The sequence below is a fragment of the Phycodurus eques genome, chromosome 11 (assembly GCF_024500275.1).
Source record: "Phycodurus eques isolate BA_2022a chromosome 11, UOR_Pequ_1.1, whole genome shotgun sequence".
Lineage (NCBI taxonomy): Eukaryota > Metazoa > Chordata > Actinopteri > Syngnathiformes > Syngnathidae > Phycodurus > Phycodurus eques.
In genome coordinates, this window is record NC_084535.1 from 22,321,866 (window position 1) to 22,344,308 (window position 22,443).

General features: G+C 41.0%; 1 protein-coding gene across 3 annotated transcripts in view; it reads left to right on the forward strand.

The window, feature by feature from the left end:
* LOC133410026 (inositol polyphosphate-5-phosphatase A-like) overlaps positions 1-22,443 on the forward strand; it is a 205,403-nt gene that overhangs the window by 42,315 nt on the left and 140,645 nt on the right. For all 3 annotated transcript variants that reach the window (XM_061690722.1, XM_061690724.1, XM_061690723.1), the window contains exons 3-5: positions 4,541-4,582; positions 20,371-20,471; positions 20,793-20,880. In XM_061690722.1, the coding sequence (XP_061546706.1) occupies positions 4,541-4,582; positions 20,371-20,471; positions 20,793-20,880 (231 nt within the window). The remainder of the gene's footprint in view (positions 1-4,540; positions 4,583-20,370; positions 20,472-20,792; positions 20,881-22,443) is intronic.

Below are 22,443 nucleotides of genomic sequence, written 5' to 3' on the forward strand. Positions count from 1 at the left end.
ATCTGCATGCACCCTACAGTGAATGAACACTGACTTACATCCGCATGATAGTCAGAGGCACTTTACAAATGAAAGGAAAGAAGTGGTAATTCAGGTGATCATTTTCTCATTTCAACATTTCTATTACTCTGCCTGTTTTAGTTTTGCCCTCTTTCTCTCTTCCCGTTCATATGACTAATGACAAGGTCCAGTGCTCATGTCCTTATATAGACCTACAGTATGTGCTGTCGGATCTGGCCGACGCTTGGATGATGTTGCATGCACACACAAACAGACTCTAAACGCCACGTCTCCAGATACTTTGGTATACTGTACCCCTGAAAATAACATATTAGGGAGAGTGTTAAGAAATATTTATCTATGCTGGTATAGCTGTCGCATAACTAGAGGGCCAGTTTGTGTGCGTGTGTTAGTTTTACACTTCAATTGAGGTGGGGTGAAATCTCTCGCCACCTCAGGATCCGATCCAATTTAGCAGTTCTTGATGAATCTTGATGCATCTTACATCATCCGCATCACGATTAGAGGTGTCCTGATCCGACCATGTGATCGAAAATCGGGGCTGATCACGTGATTTTCAGCTGATCGAGATCGGGTGAAAAGATCGGTTTTATTCATTTCGTGACATTTTAAAGGTCAAAGTGACAAAATAATCTAAAGGTACAAAGATCCTGCCAAATGGAACAGTAATAGCTTCATTTTATATTAAACAATGTAACTTTTCGGGGTATTTTTAATTCCGGTATAAGTGACACGTAGATTCTGTGTTTTTGTGTGCCTGTATGCGTGCGTGACACTTACGCACAAACACAGTCTCTGCCCTCCCTGAGCGTGTTTTAAACTGTTTAATGACAACCCAGGGGTAGTTTACTGTTAAACGAAACGCGCAACAAGACGAATTACACACATTTTACATTTAAATACAAGACACATATGATCGTTTTAGAAATCGCCAGTTTAATGCTAACAGTCAATGGAAAACCCTATTGACGGGCTGGCCGCAGACGCACACACGCGCGCACACACACAAACAATTATCATTCTCCTTTAATGAGTTAAGGTCTTGTTTCATGTTCATAGTTGCTTACTTGCCAACTTAAATTAGGTTTGTGCGAGTAAAGAGGGATAATTCGATATTCTACGACTTCAGGGGCATTTGCCTTCACAGATTCCGCTGAGCTTTTTGATTGCATGATTGCAGTTTTTTTTAACTCTTTTTTTTCTTCCAGTCTTTGAGTGATTCTTGGAAAAGGATTCCCTAACTAAATCCTGTTGTTATCCTAATAATTAAGTCAATTATACAATAGCTTGACAGGTTGATCCTGTGTGGTTTGACATGAAGCATGTACTCAATACTTCTCAATACGACCTCTATATAATAAATATTTTTAAAGACAACAACTATCAAGCATCAGTCAGTTTTCTATTGTTTCTTGTCCATTTATTTTTAATATCTAAGACAGACAATACATTTCAATGCAATCAGATGCCTGTTTAGATTTTCATCTCATACAGAATAAGATGCTTGAATTTGTTTGTCTGCGGTTTCAAGCTTTTATCCAAAAATCAGTTAGCCAATCAATGACTAAATCTCTATGGAAGCCACTCACTTACCACACAACATAAACAACAGACTCCTACTGTAGTTAAATTTGGGGACTCTCCACCTAACAGTAAAAAAAGAAGAAGCCCTCTTGGATAAAGTGTGACATCACTTATTGCGTTACTTTTCTGTTTAGATGAGCATAAGCATTGTTTAGTTTTTGCTTCTGATCTGGGAGAGAATACAGTATGTATCCTGTCAGAAAATTTTAACGTAGGTCCACTACTTGAGCACATTGGTATGTTGTCATTGGCAAAGAATCACCAGTAAGACTTACTTTATTTCTATGAAGAGTAAGATAAACCACAGAAAGATATCGGAATATCATGGGTGGGATATATACTGGAACAAGGCACGAGCTGGAGCTGGACATGCATTTGGTACCTGGGTTGGCGGACTTCCTGTGCGCACAGTGATAATTACAGGTGATTACTAAAGGGTGATGACATGATGATTTGAACCTGAACTTGGTAGAATATTGATTTCTATTTTGCTTAGCGTCTTCAGGCAAAATATAAATACGACTATAGGCCTATGATATAGGCCTACAGTCCATTTTTCTTATATGATATAATATACAGTATGTGAACACAAACAAAGCCCAAACATCAGATATGGTCATATTTGGTAGCTCTTGGACATCATGTGTAAATGAACAGACATTGTACACATTTAATATTTGTGCAGGTGCTCCTGCCATAGGGCTCTGTCATTGACCTGAACCGGAAGGAAGTGCTTCATCCTGTTTTGCTGGATACAGAAGTTGTTTGCACATAACCCCTACTGTGCTATGTACTGTACATCATCTGGAGCAGTTTAGAATCAATATTTATCTAACAACATGGCAAAAAATATTACAAAAACAATAATGAAAAAATCTTACTCGCCAGAGATGTTGTTTAGTAAATGGATTAACGTGAGCTTATTGCTACAGACGTGTTTTGCTAGTCGAAGTTGGCTGTGCCAAGTTTTGCTCTGACCAACCAATAAGAGAAGAGAAAATTGCTGACGGTGTTTAGGGCTAGCTCGCTGGCCCTAAAAGCACTAATTTGAAATCTGATTGGTTAAAGGAAACAGTGCCATTGCTAATAACAGTTTATAGTGACATTTGGAAGAGCTTCTGATTTCTGAAGGATTTGGGAAGATTAGATTGACATGGTAGTACATCGAGGCTGAAATCTGATTGCACGAAAAAATCTTAACATCCAGATACAAGTACTGGAAGCAGTACAGCCAAGAGAAACACTACCAAATGAAGACAATGGAGCACAGGTGTCAAACTGGTGGCCCGGGAGCCAGATTCGGTTTTTAGCGTATATTTTAGTCTTCAAACCAACGTTAAGAGCCAATGACAGAAAAAAAAAAAACTTAACATTGAGCTAAAACTCCACCCAAGTTCAAACTAGCAACTTTACCTCACAATGAATTGGGACAAAATTCACATAAATGTTATCTCACCGTATCACAAACACTAACCTTGTGCCTCATTGGTGTGCATGTAAAGGAATCAACGTTTTATAGTATTTGGTTCCATTAATTTCATTTTCAAAATTCAGTTACTTTTTGTGCCAAAATGCTGAGTTCCGGTGGATACCCTTCAAAATAAAAGGCTACAAGCTTAAAACAAGTCATTTTAAACTTGCACATATAAACCATTTGACTTGATAAAACGGTCCCAAATAACTATTTTAACAATACTATATTTAACTTTTAGCTGAAACATACGTTAGTTCCACACACACTGCCTTTTACTTCATAGGTTTGATATTGTTACTGGTTATAAAGAATCCCGAGTCAAATGTTCATTTTAGTTTATGCTGCGGGCTGCTAAGAAAATAGATTTTCATAATTTGGACACCCTTTATTTCAACCATGTAAACTTTTTTGACCCAGCCCCCTAAAAGAGTCTGTATCGAGAATCGTTTGGAACCGGAAACGAAACTAGGAACAGAGATCGGGACCGGAATCGCTCCAATTCAAACGATGCCCAATCCTATCAATAATGTCAAGCTATTGCAAGCATTTTTGTTACCAAGGCGTAAGTAAATTAAATTGAATAATAATAATAATTGTTTTACTGGCTTCTGATTTCAAAACTAGTTATCCAACAATTTGTTGTGTATACGTCGTCATATGAGACGATCATACATTTATATGGGTTCACAGTCATAACAGCCCTCCAAGGGGAACTAGCACTACGATGTGGCCCACGACAAAAATGAGTTTGACACTTCTGGAATAGACGGGATAAATTAGTACAACTTCATGGAACCAATATGATAATTGAGGTTGTGAATGTAGGTCCGTGCTTCAAATAGTGTTTAGGCTAGAAAAGAAGGTCTTTCTAACCCAGACCTTCCACCACTGAGTCCAAGCATGTGGCCACTACTTTAACTATTATAGTTAACAAGAGCGCATGGACATGTCTCCATGCACACGCGCACGCACGCACACGTATACACAACTGCCGCTCATCAGACCTAGTTATCGACAGAGGGAGATGTCTCCTTAAATGGTTCAGTATACGGCCCAGGGCCCTGTCTCTTTTCCTGCAGCACAGGGGAAATGAAGTCCAGCTCTCAGAATAGCCTTTTAAAGTGGAGAAGAGTTGGGACGGAATGATGATACAGGCATAGCAAAATAAGGTAAAATGGATGGCAGGAGGAAGCTCAATGGCTTAACTTGTGCAGTGACCATGAATGATGTCAGTAACTGCATATCTTACGTTACTTTCCCACCCTTTGCACCGACATCTTTGTTGCCTGTCAAAAGAAGTCCTTCACATATGGAATGCAAAAAAACTCTTCAGATTGGCCCTTGACTTTTTTTTTAATCCTGGTTCATTTACCCTTATTAGAAAATTACGTACTAACGTCAGTGTGTGAATAGTGAGATTATTTTCAATTTAATGTAACACTTTGTTTCTTCTCCTTGCAGCCTAAAAATCTACAGAAAACCTGGCTGAGGGAGTTTTACCAGGTACGTATTACTGGTCTTAACCATGTTAACATTTTTGTCAAACAAACAATACATTTTTAGGGATTGGCGTGGAATGAACTGCCTTTGAAATGTTTAGCCTCTGCTATACATTGTTAAAGCTAGCTCTGTGGGAACAGAATGATATAGTTCCACAGTGGTATCTAGGGTTGCAAATGGCTGGAACATTTCTGGTAAAATTCTATGGGAAGTTAAGCTGGAAAATTCTGAAAGTACTAAGCATGAATAAGAAGACATCCTTGCAAAATAAAACAATTAAAAGAATGACATTCCAACAGATAAGGATATAAACTAGAAGTTTCAAATATTTTATTCAACACTCAATTATTTCATTAGAAGAACAAAAAGGAGGAATGAGTATTACTCACCCCCTGACCTCACTCAGTAAAAAAATCACAAAAATGCAAGATATGCCATGGATTCAACGTGGCTGTATTTCTGTAGCTTCAGATGCTGTCATGAGACTTAAAGTCATGTGGGCTGAGGCCTTAAATTTATGGTTTGAGTTGAAAATTGTTGTGAGTGAAATGAACGCACACTCCTTATGAGTATGAGGGTTTGAGTGATGAGGCTGAAACTTGAAATTGAAACTTGAAATGTGTTTTTATAATGCATACCTAGTATAGCTGGATATTTAGATTAATTAAAGGACACAAATTGAAACTATTTAAAACAGTTCCCGTGCATCCCGCCACCCTCTGCTGGGCCAATGTAGAGTATGACTTTGGTTACCATGACAACTTTTGGGAGAGCTAGGGAATTGGTACTTGTTGAGGCCCGATTAGGGCGTCTCACCCGTGGTGGATTTTGGTGTTCCAGACTTTTCCTAGTGAAAGGGTTCAACACCCACAACTCTCTTCCTCCCACTCTCTTTTTTGAAACATCACACAAGCTTTTATTTTCATGGTACGACACTGAGCGGTAGGCAAAACGGACACAGTGTTTCAGAGAGCACAGGCCAGCCATTCCTTGAAAGTAGCGGATGTTTTGGAAATAGGCAGCTCACAAAAATGTACTTGGTTCTCTAATTCACACTGAATGGGTGGACAGGCACTCCAGAGGTGGCGTTATTTGTCGGCAAGAAATGAAAAATGGCAGCTGTGACTCAATTGGTTAGAGCGGGTCGTCAAGTGACTGAAGGGTTGCCGATTTGAATCCTGGCTTCTACTCTACACTGTTGATTGAACCCTAATTTGCTCCCACTCGGCCTGGCTGCTCCTTATATGGCAGCAGGAACCCATTAGTGTATAAATGTGTGCATGAATGGGTGACTGTGAGGCTCTGAAAAGCGATTTGGGCACCGTATGTAGCTAAAGCTACAGCGCTAAAGCGCTATATTGCTGCAGTCCATTTACCCAAAAGTAAATTTTCCATTATATATTCGATTTCAAACTTGACTCTCACTTTAAATGAATTGATATATTGCTAGCAGAACTCGTGCTCATTCATGACCATATATCTTACCTCGTTATCTGCAGACAAGCTTTGACGAACCACAACTGTTTCCACTGGAGTTTGGGATGTGAGACAATTCATCTCTAGTGTGTCACAATGTGCAGCAGATATAAAAAGTCTCCACTCCCCTGTTCAAATGACAGGTCTTTGTGGTATAAAAACAAAAATAATTTCAAAATTTTCCACCATTAATGTGACCAAAAATCTGTATGACACAATTAAAATGTTTTTATTTTTGAGAGTGGAAGTACAAATAATGAAATGTGGTTGCACAAGTGTGCACAATGCAGTCCTATGGGGGGCACAAGCCAGTGCAAACAGTAAGCCGGTCCCCAGCCCTGATAAATGCAGAGGGTTGCATCAGGAAGGGCATCCAGCTGAAAACTTTGCCAAACAAATATCAGAATCAGAACCATCTTTATTTGCCAAGTATGCCCAAAAAACAGAAGAAAAAAAGGAATTTGTCTCCGGTAGTTGGAGCCGCTCTAGTACGACAACAGACAGTCAATTGACAGAGAACACTTTTTACACAAAAATACATTGAGAAAAACTGTCACTGAGCAATAAAGGGTTGCTAGTTATCTGGTAATGCCAGCACAAATTTATTTATTTATTTATTTTGTTTTGTGGACAATTGTGCAAAAAGATGCAGAGTCCTCTCGCACGTAGAGCAGTTTGAATGACTAATATAGCAATGGTTCGGTGCAATGACCATTGTGCAAAGGGCGCCGAGACTTCAAGGAGTGTATGCAGTTTAAAGTGACGAGTAGCACGATAATCTGGGACAATGTTGATTGTGCAAATGTTACAGATACTCCTCAATCAGTGTGCAAATGGAGCAGATGCTACTCTGGCATGAGTGACCCGTATATGCAAATAGTGCAGCATGGCGAGACAACTACAGTGAGTGCACGAATAATACATAATTGCCACCACAGAAATGTGACAACAAACTCAAGTCAAAAAATTGCCAGCATGTTGCAATGGAATTGTCGGTTAGCTGTTTAAGAAGTTGATTGCAAGAGGGAAGAAGCTGTTGGATTGTCTGCTAGTTCTAGTTTGCATTGATCGGTAATGCCTACCTGAGGGAAGGAGCTGGAAGATCTGGTGACCGGGACGTAGAGGGCCCGAGAGATTTTGCACGCTCCTGTCTTAGCAGTGCACCACCAACACTGTGTATAGTGAGGATGGGGCGCTGCTGACCTCGACTCGGGACGTTGTGAGTCGGTGGGGAGAATACTTCGAAGACCTCCTCAAGTCCACCGACACGCCTTCCTATGAGGAAGCAGAGTCTGGGTTCTCTGAGGTGGGCTCTCTCATCTCTGGGGTTGAGGTCACAGAGGTGGTTAAAAAGCTCCTCGGTGGAAAAGCCCCTGGGGTGGATGAGATTCGGCCGGAGTTCCTCAAGGATGCTGGATGTTGTAGGGCTATCCTGGTTGACACGCCTCTGCAACATCGCGTGGACATCGGGGACAGCGCCTCTGGATTGGCAGACTGGGGTGGTGGTACCCCTTTTTAAGAAGGGGGACCGGAGTGTGTGTTCCAACGACAGGGGATCACACTCCTCAGCCTCCCTGGTAAGGCCTATTCAGGGGTGCTGGAGAGTAGGGTCCGTCGGGAAGTCGAATCTCAGATTCAGGAGGAGCAGTGTGCTTTTCGTCCTGGCCGTGGAACAGTGGACCAGCTCTACACCCTTGGCAGGGTCCTCGAGGGTGCATGGGAGCTCGGCCAACCAGTCTACATGTGTTTTGTGGACTTGGAGAAGGCGTTCGACCGTGTCCCTTGGGGAGTCCTGTGGGGGGTGCTTCGGGAGTATGGGGTACCAAACCCCCTGATACGGGCTGTTCGGTCCCTGTACGACCCGAATCAGAGTTTGGTCTGCATATCCGGCAAAAAGTCTGACTCGTTCCCGGTGAGGGTTGGACTCCGCCAAGGCTGCCCTTTGTCACCGATTCTGTGGATGGATGATTTATGGACAGAATTTCAAGGCGCAGCCAAGGCGTAGAGGGGGTCCGGTTTGATGGCCTCAGTATTGCATCTCTGCTTTTTGCAGATGATGTGGTTCTGTTGGCTTCATCAAGCCGTGATCTCCAACTCTGACTGGAGCAGTTCGCAGCTGAGTGTGAAGCGGCTGGGATGAGAATCAGCACCTCCAAATCTGAGACCATGGTCCTCAGTCGGAAAAGGGTGGCGTGCCCTCTCCAGGTCGGGGATGAGATCCTGCCCCAAGTGTAGGAGTTCAAGTATCTTGGGGTCTTGTTCACGAGTGAGGGAAGAATGGAACGGGAGATCGACAGGCGGATCGGTGCAGCGTCTGCAGTGATGCAGACTTTGTATCGGTCCGTTGTGGTAAAGAAGGAGCTAAGCCGAAAGGCGAAGCTCTCAATTTACCGGTTTGGCTGGGGCATCTGATTCGAATGCCTCCTGGACGCCTCCCTGGTGAGGTGTTCCTGGAATGTTCCACCGGGAGGAGACCCCGGGGACGACCCAGGACACGCTGGAAAGACTATGCCGCGACCCGACCTCGGATAAGCGGTAGAAAATGGATGGTTCCTGCTAGACGATTAATTAATTAATTAAATACTTTATTTATTTAAAACAGGATATACTGTTTTTAGCAGACCTGTGTCCGTGTCACCAGCATTGTGGAAAGGGTAGGGTTGCTATGTTGGATGATTAGTTGTCTGTGCCCAATAAAACCAAGCAACACTGATGTGTTTCCATTAGCAGTTTAAATATTTAACTTGTGCACACAGAAGCTTTTGAGAGTTTTTTTTGGTTTGCATTTGGTTGGTTTGATCGAAATTGTAAGACATTTGCTTCACAGAGATTACAACAATTTAGCATGGTTGTTATTACTACAGTATATGTGGAAAACATTTTCTACAGGACTTTCTAAACGGTTTAATGTTTCACATTTGAGGAAAAAGGAAGTAACCACCAAGAGTGTGATTTAATTAAGAGTGAGTTCACACTTGGCAGGTGTGGTTAAAACAAATATGCCTAAATTAGTACAGGTGTTGTGATAGGAGACGTTGGGGTCGTCAGACAGGGGTTGTGTTTGGTGATGTGTCCATGCACTTCATACGCATGGAAAAATATGCGTTCGCAACTAAAAATGACTTCTTTCTTTTTTTTTCCACACTCTGAATTGCTCCTGGACTCCTCCAAGTTCAAGCAAGCTATTGGTTGCAGTGCACACGCTGCTCTGGGGAATACAGGGAAACATCCAAACACCGGCTGCAATGAGCACACTCGCCTGGCGAGATCCAGCCCACTGGACATCACTGTCAACGAAAGCCAGACTCACTATTTTACCTCAGTATAAGGGGCGGGATGAGTGCCGGCTAATTCCCCCCCCCCCCCCCCCCCCACACACACACACAGACTGTTACTGAAGACTCGCGTAGCAATTGCAAAAAGTGCGACAATGTCCAAAGTTTGGGATCATTTTCCCCGTGATAACAGAAACTTAAGTGCAATTTGCCTATTGCAAAGTACAACTGTCTTAAATTGCACTACTACACATCTACGGTGAAGCATACATTGTTATCGAATGTAGCCTCCATTGCTAGTTAGAACAAATTGTTATCCATGACAGGTGGTTAGGATAGAGGGAGGATAGACACAGCTGGTGGTGGACTTTCAGTCACTTTATTGAACAAATGGTAACAAAACACAAAGCAAATTTATTTATATAGTGCATTTCAGACATAAGATAACACAATGTGCTTTACATGATTAAAAGCATTTAAAAACAAAGTAAAAAAACAGCCTTTAAACATTTAAAACAAAGAGGGAAAAAAATTAATGTACAATTAAAACAGTGTACAGTGCAATAAATATCATTTGAAAGTGGAAATGCTCCAAAAAAGCATGAGAAAAAAAGAAGAGTTTTTAACCTGGACTGAAAACATTCACACTTGGGCCTGACGTCACTTCTGTTGGCAACTTATTCCATTTGTGTGCAGCATAATAGCTAAATGCTGCTTCACCATGTTTGCTTTGGACTCTGTGTTCCACTATTTGACCTCAGTCTGTCGATCTCAGAGCCCTTCTGGGTTTATATTCCATTAGCATTTCTTTCATGTATTCAGGACCTAAACCATTCAGTGATTTATAGACCAGTAGCAGAACTTTAAAATCGATTCTAAAGCTGACTGGGAGCCAGTGTAAAGACTTTAGAATTGGAGTAATATGCTCTGACCTCTTTGTTCTGGTCAGAACCTGAGCTGCAGCATTCTGAATGAACTGCAGCTGTTTAATGCTCTCTTTGGGGAGTCCAGTCAGAAGACCATAACAAGAGTCATGTCTACTCGAGATAAAAGCATGGATGAGCTTCTCCTGGTCTGCTTGAGACATGCAAGCCTTCACTTTGGATATGTTCTGCAGATGGTAGAAGGCAGTTTTAGTAATTGATTTGATATGAATGTTGAAAGTCAGGTCTGAATCTATCAGTACACCAAGGTTTCGGACATGGTCTTTGGTTTTTAAAGAGAGTGACTCCCGGTATTTACTAACAGCAGTCCTCTTTTCTTTATTACCAAAAACAATTATCTCAGTTTTGTTGTGGCTTAATTGAAGAAAATTCGGCTCATCCTGTATTTATTTGTTTTAGAGTGACACAGCACCTCAATTGAACTGTAGCCATCTGGAGACACTGCTCGATATAACTGTGTTATAACGCAAGCACGGGGAGAACATGCAAACTCCACACAGCCGCGCGGGGTCCTCAGAACTGTGCGGCAGATGCTCTAACCAGTCTGTCACCGTGCTTCCCTGCACAGCTTTGTCAAGTAAATTTGACTCCGTACCTTGTATGTTTCACATTAGCATGCCAAAACATGTTGATTCCATTCTGCTTACAGAGTCAGTGTATTGAAGCTTGCAGTGGTTACAGGTGAATCATTGTGGCGCAAACGTACACGTCTTAGAGAGAGGTATAATATTTACTTATGTTTGTTTGTGTGTGTGTGTGTGTGTGTGTGTGTGTGAGAGAGAGAGAGAGAGAGAGAGAGATAGAGAGAGAGAGAGAGAGAGCATGCACAATAAGAGCATGAAGAGAGAGTGTGAGGTGCGGCCTGTGTGATTCAGGCTGGCCTGCATGCCAGCTCTGTACTGCTGTTAACTGACATCATGGAAAAACGCATGACGCATAAGTTCAAAGAAAAAAACATCACCAGCAACTCTTCTAAAGTCAGCCACGCTGAAGTAAATCATTGTGGCCCCTGCATTCACAATATACTCATTATGTCGTCTGGTCAATTATCAGCCTTCTAATAAGACAGTGTCTCTTACAGCTGTAATGTTTTCTATTTTCGAAAACTAAATTGGGATTGGCGGCGTTAGACGCTATTCCCAATGTGTTTAACTTTCTTATGAAAGTAATTGAGGTTACCAAAATGTTAGACACTGCTCTCATTACGATGTACAGTGCTGTCAAAAAGTATTTGCTCCTTTCCTGATAATAGATTTGTTTGACTTGTAAATTTTCCTGATTTTGTGGGGAGGTCTAAAAACTATCCTCGTGGCGTGAAGAGGTTTGGGCATATACTTTCCGTCCCCCACTATATGAACACCAAGCGGCCTTATTCCAAGCAGTGGCCAATCCAGCGGAATGACACTTCCTCATTCACAATGGACCCAGTTCTACCAGTATAGCATGCAGTTATCCATCAAAGTATGCCCACAACTCGAAAAAATATATCTTCCCTGGAGTGCAACGTGTTTGGTATTATTTGGGCTAACAATGTCTCTGTCGTCTGGCCCCACACGCAGTTTTCCGAGGCAACAGCGAACCGCACAGGATCCACCACCCCGCTGCCCCACGCCAGCCCGACAACGGTTAGAGTTGTCGAACGTCCCGCGCAACGGCAAAGGGCTTTCAGCCACTCGTGTCGTGGGTGAGGAAAAAAAAAAAATCATCCGAATGTGGCCGCCGAAGGCTGCAACTCGTGCACAACGCAATCCCACCCCCCTAACGCAATAGTAAACAATGTTAAAGTAACACCTCTCTGACAGTGTCAATCACAAGTGAGCATTATTACCTTTGTAAAGGCATAGTATTTAATACACCTCTTTTATTGGATATCATTATATTTCGCAAGTGGTCATATTGTTGTGTCTGGTAGGTGTGTATGTAGTACAGTTTGACATTCATTCAGACATTGTCAGACTGTGCACCAAATGGAGGTAATGCAATCACAGTTAGGTCCCATTGTGAAACACAACTGCTTAAAGGCAGCTGGATTCAATTTACATTCAATCAACACTGACTGACTAGGAGACTAATAAGGAAAGGCTTGCTCATTTTGTATGTGCCTTCTAAGGTTCCTATGCAACATCCTGGAAAATAAATAAGACAAGCTGTTAAACTCGGTTTTATCGACTAGCAAATGTAGCAAAGGTCATGGTGCCACCCTCTTTAAGCTTCCACTCCTCCTTCCCACATTGATATACAGTACTTGGAATCTGGGTGTATCTGCCAACACAGGAAGAATTGTGAGGGAATTCCTTGGAAGAATGAACTCATTCATTTTATGACACAAGTAATTACAGATCGTTGCCGTGTCAGCAACGACTGCGGTACTACCTACAATAATGCGCACCTCAACTCCATTCTTGATGATTCAACAGTAAGATCGTGATCCAAACCGAAGCATCTTGTGTGATGTTTACAATATTTGTTTTCAACAAAATAGAACAGGAGGGATGTCAGGTGTTGTGTAAATTGATTGACACATACTACCTCAGTGTTCCCCCCCCCAAAATGTTTTACAGTGGGCATTTTTAAATTGTTTAATCTACAGCTGTAAATACAATAGTACACATTACTGTAGATATTTAAGTACAATTACAATTACAAATTGATAACTGACCAAATGTAATATGTTAGTTAAAGGAATAATAACAAATGTAACATAACACATTAGAGGCTTGCATTGTAAATGTGTGTGCAGGGGGGCTGCACTGCCGTGGTAGGATAAATATTGATTTGCATTGTACCACATTCTTGAATAGTCACACAGCCAAATTTGCGTTTGCAACTTGTCTGCGCCATCACTGGCCAGTGATTGTGTCGGTGTCCACATCCAGTCTTGTATTGTCCAAATTGTTGAGTGAATGTGTGTTGAGTCGCCATAAAGTTCCTTGATGTGGTGATGCTTTAAATATTGCTCTAACACACTTGCAGTGCAGTGAAAAAGTATTTGCCCCCTTCTCAAATGATCTTTTTTGGCATAGTTTGCCCACTTTAATGTTTCAGACCATCAAACAAATGTAAATATCAAAGATAAAGATAACCTAATTCAACATGAAATGAAGTTTTTAAAAGGTGATTGTATTTATCAAGGGGAAAAAACACTATTCAAAGCTCCCTGTGTGGAAAACGTAACTGCCCCACTTGTTTAAATCAAGAATTAACTGTGGCTAATCACATTTTTTGGAAAGCTGAGTTCATATTCACTGACCACACCCAAGCCTGATTTCCTCCAGACTTGTTCAATTTACAAATTACTTAAATACAACCTTTCTGACAAAAAGAAGCCAGCCAAACGATCTCAAAAAGCTGCAACATCCAAAGAAATTCAAGAACAGATAAGAAATAGCATGATTGACATCTATCAGTCTGGAAATGGTTTCAAATCAATTTCTAAAGCTTTAAGACTCCAGCAAACCACGGTGAGAGCCTATATCCATAAATTGAGAAAACAGAGCAGTCGTGAACCTTCACAGGAGTGGCCGGCCCTCAAAAATTACCCCAAAAGCTCAACAACTCATCCAAGAGGTCACAAAGTAACCTAGGAAAACATCTAAAGAACTGCATGCCTCGCTTGCATCAGTTAAGGTCTGTCGTCATGACTCAATAGTAAGGAAGAGACTGGGGGAAAAAATGACATCCATGTCAGAGTTCCAAGGCAAAACCCACGCTTGTCTGACTTTTGTGAAAAACATCTAAATTATTTCCAAGACTTTTGGAACAGTCTTCTATGGACTGATGAAAGTTGAAGTTTTTGGAAGGTGTTTGTCTCATTACATCTGGTGTAAATGTAACACAGCATTTCAGAAAAAGGATATCATACTAACTTTGGGGCTGCTGACCTGGATGATTGATAGAACCATAAATTCTCCTCTTTAGCAGAAAGTCCTTGAAGGAGAATGTTCATGACCGCAAGCTGAAGTGCACTTGGGTTCGGTAGCAGGACAACGATCGAAAACATACCAGCAGGTCAATTATTGAAAGGCTTAAAACAAAAGAAAATTAAGGTTTTAGAATGGCCTTGTCAAATTCCAGACTTGGATCTGATTGAAATGCTGTGCTGCACGACGTTAAAAATGCTGTACATGCTGGAAAACCCTCCAGTGTTGCTGAATTAAAACAATTCTGCAGGAATGGCCCAAAATACATCCACAGAGGTGTGAAAGACTCATTGCCAGTTATAGAGAACGCTTGCTGCGATTGGCTGGCAACCAGTTCGGGGTGTACCTCTCCTCTCGCCCGAAGATTACCAGATAACTAGCAACCCTTTACTGCTCAGTGACTGTTTTTTTTGTCAATGTCTTTCTGTCTCCAAAGTGTTCTCTGTCAATTGACTGTGTTGTCGTACTAGAGCGGCTCCAACTACCGGAGCCGCTGTCGTACTAGAGCGGCTCCCAACTACTTTTTTTTGGACATACTCAAATAATCAAATAAAATAAAATAAATCAAATAAAGATGATTCTGATTCTGAAGATAGCTGGGATAGGCTCCAGCACGCCCACGACCCTAGTGAGGATAAGCAAAACAGAAAATGGATGGATGGATATAGAGAACGCTTGATTTCAGTTTTTGCTGCTGATGATTAGTTTGAGGAGGCAATTGCTTTTTCACATAGGACCAGCTAGCTTTGAAATGTTTTCTGTGAAGGTCCCATATTTTGGCTATTTAGACCTCTATAGAGGGACTCTCTAACATGGACTTAGTATAAAAGTGTCAATATCATTTCAAAAAACACCTTGGTTTTGTCATGCGAAAAATGGCCCTTCTGACAGCTAATTCTCTTTGACTCAATTTTTTATCCGCTTTGTCAATACATGGCTAAGACTTTCCTTGCCTCCGTGTCGAAGACCCACTTGTGAGAGGACACGTGTTTATGTTGACAGCGCTGGCTCTGGAGCGGAAAGGTTGGTGGAGATCTTTGCTAGGGACGTAGATAAGCTCGAGAAATTTGAATTACCTGATTTCAGGCCTCCCAGCAAAAACTAAAAAATAAAAAATGTCTGGAGTTCAGGAATGCGTAGATGATTTTATTTCACATTTCACATTTACTGAGGCAACATGGAGCCAATGTAACATCCCAAATGCTAGAAAAAGTTGGTTTGGTAAAATATGGGACCTTTTAATAAATAAAATCACGTTTAAAATTTTTGCTTTGTCTCTTCCTTATTGTTGTGTCATGAAATATGTACAAGGATCGATGCTATTCTGTAGTAGCTCGAGGCAGACACACGGATGGTGCTTTGAGATCTGCTGGCTGCACAATTAGGCCCTGTTGTAGCACAAGGACCTGTAGCCAACAACACCAATGAGCAGGCTGAGAAGCTTCAACGGCCAGGTTCCTTGTCATTGATGATGGGTGAGGTGAGATCATACAATAACAACGGCCACAGCAGGCGATTCCAGCTGCGTCACTGTTTAATATCTACCTGTTAGTCAGTCATCCTTCGGGACGCTGACTCACTGGCTTACTGGAGAGCCAATCAGAATCGCTTTTCTGCCCTCGCCCCTGCTGCAGGAGCTTACCTGTCTGCGCCACGTACACGTTTGTATGGTGACCGTCTATTCAGCACTGCACCCAACATCAAGGATGAACGAAGAAGCAGGCTTTCAGCCAGCAAAGTTGAGATGCTCGTCTTTGTTAGAAAGGATCTGCCACTGATGTTAAACACGGCAGAGATATTTAGCCCAAGTAATGTTGGAAGTTTAAAGTTCTGAATTGGAATTTGTTTGTTTTGCACGAGGGCCGTTGTTTACATTTGATTTAGTAGACGTACTGTATTACTTGGCTGCCATTTATTTTATATTTGCTAGAAAAATACCCGATTTTCCCTTGACCCGTTTTTTTCTTTTAGAGCTAGTCATTATTCTGGTGCAGTGTTACTGCCCTTTATTTGCAGCAGTCTGACTGTTAATTTCATGGAGGTTTATATGAATGTTCTAAGGCAGCATTACAATTGGCTTAATTTGCACATTTACGATTGTTTGAGGGGCAACATTACTGCCTTCTATTTGCACTAGTGTGACTGTTTTCAGGTCAGTATTTGTTCATGTAAAGTAATTTAATTACAATAAAGTTATTTAATTACAGTAAGTTTGCACCCATTATTTCGGTCCCAAGTAACCTTGGTTTGGAACTTTAAACTTATGTCAGTGGCCAATCCTTGAATGCCCCCTAGTGGTCATTGATGTTTTACCTTTTGTCTAAAATGCTAGAGAATATTTTTAAAGATACTCAGTATACAGTACACAAGTATGTACAGTAAATGAACAAGTCATTTACATAGACATATTGCTCCATCTTGTGATCGGATCGGTGATCGGTAATTTTTTTTAAACTCTGTGATTGGCCCCAAAAATCCTGATCATGTAAAGCCTATAAATAATAAAAAGTAAAGTGCTTTTATTTTAAGGTCTGGCCCTACACAAGCTGCATAGTGAGGCCGCGGCAAACTGGACGGGGTCCGCCACATCGGCGGGCCCTTGCCAGCCTGCCAGTGGTTAGAGTAGCCGCCAGGGGTCTGGCGTTAGGGTCGTCAGCCACACAGTTGTGGCCGCGATGTTGTGGGGTGAGGGTGAGGATGAGGAGGAGGAGGGGGGGGGGGGGGGGGGTGAGCACTGCTGTGGCTGCATATGGTGCACCCTTCGGCGGTCACAGCAGCTTGATGCCCGCTGAATTTAAACGGTGGCAAAGGACGGGAAATTGTCCCGGTGGCTCGGCTGCCGGTCATTACATCGGGGCTCAAAGGCTGCCTCACTGCATCCCATGAGAGCTTGTGCAATGTTAATCGGTGGGAAAGAGAAGGCACATATTTGATTGACTGAAAGTTCAGGGGAGGCGGGGTTTTCAAAGCATTCAGTGACACGACCAGTGTCTGGAAACTGAAAAAACGTCTCAATTCTTGACCATTTTGAAACCTGATTTCACATACAGTACTTTACTATTTATTTATACATTGAAATTTGTCCAGTTTGTTAACAATACTCTTCTCTGTGGTGTTGTTTGACATTTCTTGATGACTTTGGGGGGACTTTGAATGTACCCTGATCATTTGTAGATCATGTAATAAATGTTCACTGATTGTGTCCGTGTTTTAGGATTAGCATGTATTACTGTTAATAGTAAGGGTTTGGATTATGATGACAGAAGGTGGAGCCACCAAGTCACTTGTTCATGTTCTGCTCATCTTATTAGGGTAGGTTGCAAGGTACAACGTCACGTTTCCACAAACCACATATTTTCCTGAAACCTTCGATGATTGCATTATATTAAGGTCATCATAATTCATAGTTAAGCGGTTTAATATACCTATCCAGTTTTGGGTAGCATGTATCAGTCTGTCCAGAAATGACAGCTTTTATTGTCAACGACTAACTGAAAACCTGACACTCAATACCCATGGTTCTCACTACAGTAATCCCTCGCAGAGTCCCAATATACTATTTTCAAGTTCACCTACAGTATTTGAGTTTTTCCTGTGGAACCTATCTAAACCCACCTATTCGCATGTTCTTTTTGAAATGTTCTTAAATGCCACAAGATGACGCCATGCCCTGTATGGCAGAAAAGTCTCACATTGGTGTCAAGGAACTATGATGCAGTGATTGATCTTGGCTGAGAGACAAGCTTTAATTCAAGAAGGAGGTCAATTTTGCCTGATGTTTGCCGAAGTTACAAGAGTTTTTGCCACATGTGCATCGACACACACTTCGGTTACAATTTCTTTGTGACTAAAAGTGCAATTTAAGACGTTTGAAATCATATTAAACTGTTTTGGGATCATAGTTTGTTATATTTATGGTATAAATTATTGATATAGGCAATTCTAAAGACTTTGGCGGACGTCAACTGCGTTTTTCCCCCCGCAATTCACGACAGGACTGTGTCCCTATCCCCCACGAATATTGGAGGATTACTGTATTTGGGTCATCAAAACAAATGATCTGCAATTGGCTCTTGTTTTACAGTGGTTGTAAGTCTCTTCTGCATAGAAAATCAATGGGCACTGTGTAGTCTGTCAAGGAAGTACATGTTTAATGGACACTTAAAACTCAAAATCAGCATTAAGTGGATTTACAGTGTTGTCATAGGGCAGGAAAATGGCATTACTTAGTTGTGTAGGCTTTGGAATAGGCAAATAAATTTGTGTTTGGATAAGGCCTGTTTGCCAAACCAAGGCTAAATTTACATCCTGGACAGACATACTGGGTGCAGCTGAATGACACAAGTAGGACACAAAAACGTACTCGCACGAGTCACATTCTCTCCTGCTAATAGTTGCAAGCTTCTTGAGAATGTGCCCTTTCCCACTCAGAGCTGATAGAGCCACTACTCTTTCCACGTTTGAGCTGCTTTAGGCCCTCTCATTCTTGGGTCATTGAGATAAGTGACAAGCCATAGGTTGAAGGAAAATCCATAGTGTTATTGCCATACATTACTTTTATTTGATTGGGCCTGTAGTGTGCATAATGCATTGCTGAGGTGGTCTACTTGTGAAGTATCAGCTCTGGGTTAGTGGCCACAGCCCAGTTATAGCTTCGCTGGCTCCCTCACCAACAACACTCTGTGACACTGATGTATAGCCTTGCCTGCCATCCATAGGCTGACCTTGAGAGTGCCCGAGTGCTGTAAATCACTCTGTGGTATTGATTTTTCATCAGAGGTCAGCCTCCCTGAACACCTACAAACATAAGGCCATGGGACTCAAGTGCCTCGTAGCAAGCAGATCTTACTACACGTGCTGGACTAATGTATATGAATGCATAATGAAATGCATTCATGAAATTCTTAGACGTTATCACAGGTTTCGATTCCTGGAAAAACATTGGTGGCATATTGTTGCAACAGCAGCAAAGCTGGTGTTGGTACAAAGAGTGATACTGTATGTCCGAAAAAATGTTGACATGGGAGCATTCGTCACACCGTGATCTACAAGCATTCAACACCAGAGGCGCATCTCTAAGTAATGACAAAGGGTCCATGTTATGCTTGTGCAACAAACTCAGAACATGCAAATTCCACAAAGGCGAGGCTGGATTTGAACCCGGGTCCTCAGAACTGTGAGGCACATGTGCTAACCATTTTTCCGCCGTTACACAGCTGTGTTAAGATGAAAAAATAAATAAAATAAATACATTTTACCTATAGCTGTGTTATAAAAACTAAATTGGCATCTGTTCAAACATTATTGGTTTTAGGGATTTGGGATAATACAACTTAATTTTTGTCTTCGAAATACTGAGCTGTTTTGTCAGCAGACTTAAAAAGACATGCAGCAACAAGTTTCCCTCTCCAAAAGAGGTTAGGAATAAACCAAATCTACTCAACCGGTTTTCATCAAAGGTTTGGCCAGGGAAGAGCTCTTTTAACATTGCATTTTATTTACATCTCTGAATTTCTCAGTAACTAACTAACTATTGGGTGGAAACCTCCTATGTCCAAATTTGGACAATTTCTTATCCATCATCCGCCGGAACCTATCCCAACTGACTTCGGGCGAACAACTCACTGGACTGGTTGCATGTCAGTCTGTCGCAGGCCACATACAGAGACGGGCAGCCATTCACGCTCAATTTCTTCTTCTTCATGTTTTTTAAAAATGTATTTAACATTTTTTGTATTTGTATTTTCAAAAGAAATCTTTACTATTGGTCAGTCCCTGCATGGGTCTGTTATTTTATTATTATTATTATTATTATTATTTTTTTTACAAATTATTGACCAATGTAAAGTGTTAAAAATGGCTTGCTCCTATGCATTGTTAATGGCACAACAAACTGTTTATTGGGTTGCTGAAAAGTGATGGTTCTGGAGATTTGAGGATTCTGCCCTATGCCAGTGATATGTATACAGTATATTTACATATATACAGTTCATACTGAATATACATTTCCAAAATCCAGGGAAATAACAGAGGTGACTATCTGATCGTGTTCAGTTTGATTCCCCATTTAAATTGTTCAGCCTTGGCAGACGTTTGGGCTTTACTGAGTAACATCTAGTTTCAAATGTAATGTTTGCCTGGTTCTGACTTTAATCTTTGTTTCTCCTCTCTTTCAGACAGTTCAGTTACATAAGCCCCATTTCCTAGCTGTGCACTGTCAAGAAGTGGGTGGGAAGAATTATGAGGCTTCCATGTCACATGTGGATAGTTTTGTCAAGTAAGTATACTATAAGTGTTCACAATGAGCCTCGCTCTAATGTAATGTTTTCCAACCTTTTCTTTTGTTCCATGCACACAACCTTTAATGTTGTTGCGTAACCTACAAAGGTATTAGATATTTTGATCGTGAAAATTGCAATCTATAATGCATGAGAGCAGACTTTTTGTTTGAAAATCACTAAATCCAACTTTACGCACTTCCTCAAATGTTATTTTCCTGCATTCACTGCTTATGTTAAGTCAGGGTGTGCAGTATTAAATGGAGAGGAGAACTCCCTCCACTGGTCGAATGACAGTTTTGTGTGGATTATCCACACAGAGAGCTATTATCCAGTGATGCCATGAAGGAGTACAGCAGCGCTCGTGTCTACCTCGATGAAAACTACAAGTCCCAGGAACATTTCACAGTAAGTCTACGTTTCATGCAGCAAGGCACACTACTAAAGTTCCGAATTGCTTTCTTATACACGATAAACACATTGCCCCGTTTCTGTGAATTCACGCGTTATCTCAGATTGTGATTCTTTGTGTGATTGATTAAGAATGCTTATTGTGGTTTGCATTTTTGTGGAATCAGTATCTACTCAATCATAATATTTTAAGGCCGTAATTCTCAGTTTGGTATGTGTCCACTGGTGGTACGCAGGACTATCGAGATGTACGCAAAGGAATCAATGTTCATTGAATGTTACTGTGGTTTCAACTTTTTTTTTTTTTTTTTTTTTAAATTGTAATATTCCGTACAGTGCATTTGTTAAGTACTTATTAGGTAATTCAGTTGTATTTTACTTTTAAGTACAGTACAGTTGCATTTAATATTTTAGAACTGTTTGTTTTCAAACATTTATTCAGATGCAATCATGTGTTCAATAATGTATAATGGAATGATTATTTAAGTACAGTGTTTTTATTTCCCTATATTCAAGCACAGTGTTAATCTTGAAACTTAATGTTATAGTGTCTTGCAATAATATTAAATATACTCTAAGAGTATAACCTTTGCCTCGTTTTTTTGTGAATAGCTGGGCCTACTGCATTTGAATCGTGGCACTTTGAAAGCTAAGTGCAGTATTATTTTAGGTGGTACTTGTAAAAAGTTTGAGATCCACCGCTTTAAGGATCATGGCTCACGGACCAAATCCAACCCTCCATGTCATTTTATGTGGACCGCAAAAAAAACAACAAAAAAACCTGCCACAATTTTTCCTTGACGTTTGTTCAAAACAAGCCATAGAAATGCTAAAATCAAATACAGAGGGCAATTCTAATATAATGGAGCTATAATTAGTGTTCCCACATAGAACACATTAGGTAATGTACAAGAAATGTAACTCTTGTAACAATATTTGTGCAACTGCTGTCGACACACGCCTTGTCCATAAGCAAACGTGGTGCAGCTCTGCTTCTGGCGAGCAGACATGGCTAGCCATATGTTTCAAAAAAAACCTAGCAGCCTCACTGGGCTCTTGAGCTAAAGCTAAAGCAATGACAAAAGCATTTTTAGGTGTTTTGTTAGTTGTTGTTGTTTTGTTTTTTTTAAATAGTATAATTCACCGTTCTGTCACTTTTGCACTTGTCTACAACTTTGATGTCCTAAAAAGAAGACAAACTATTGATCTTGCACTTTGGTGAAAAGACAAGGCGATGTTTAATTTTAAATGTCATTCAATCTTTCCCTGCTTATGCAAGAAGCAGTCGGTTTAGCATTTTCCCCCTTACTGTACTAAATGTGAAGCAAACCAAGAGCTTTCATGCAAGGTACTTTATTATTATGATTTTTTTTGTTTTTGTTTTAGGGTACCATTTCACCTCTAGCGATAATTAATATATTTAAATGGTTTCACCATTATAACTACCCCCCAAGGGAAACCATAACTGGATGTGCACAAATTTGACACCCCTGCTTCAAATGTTGTACAGGCCATTAATGGATGTACTGATAAATGACCACTCAATTTGTATTAAAATTA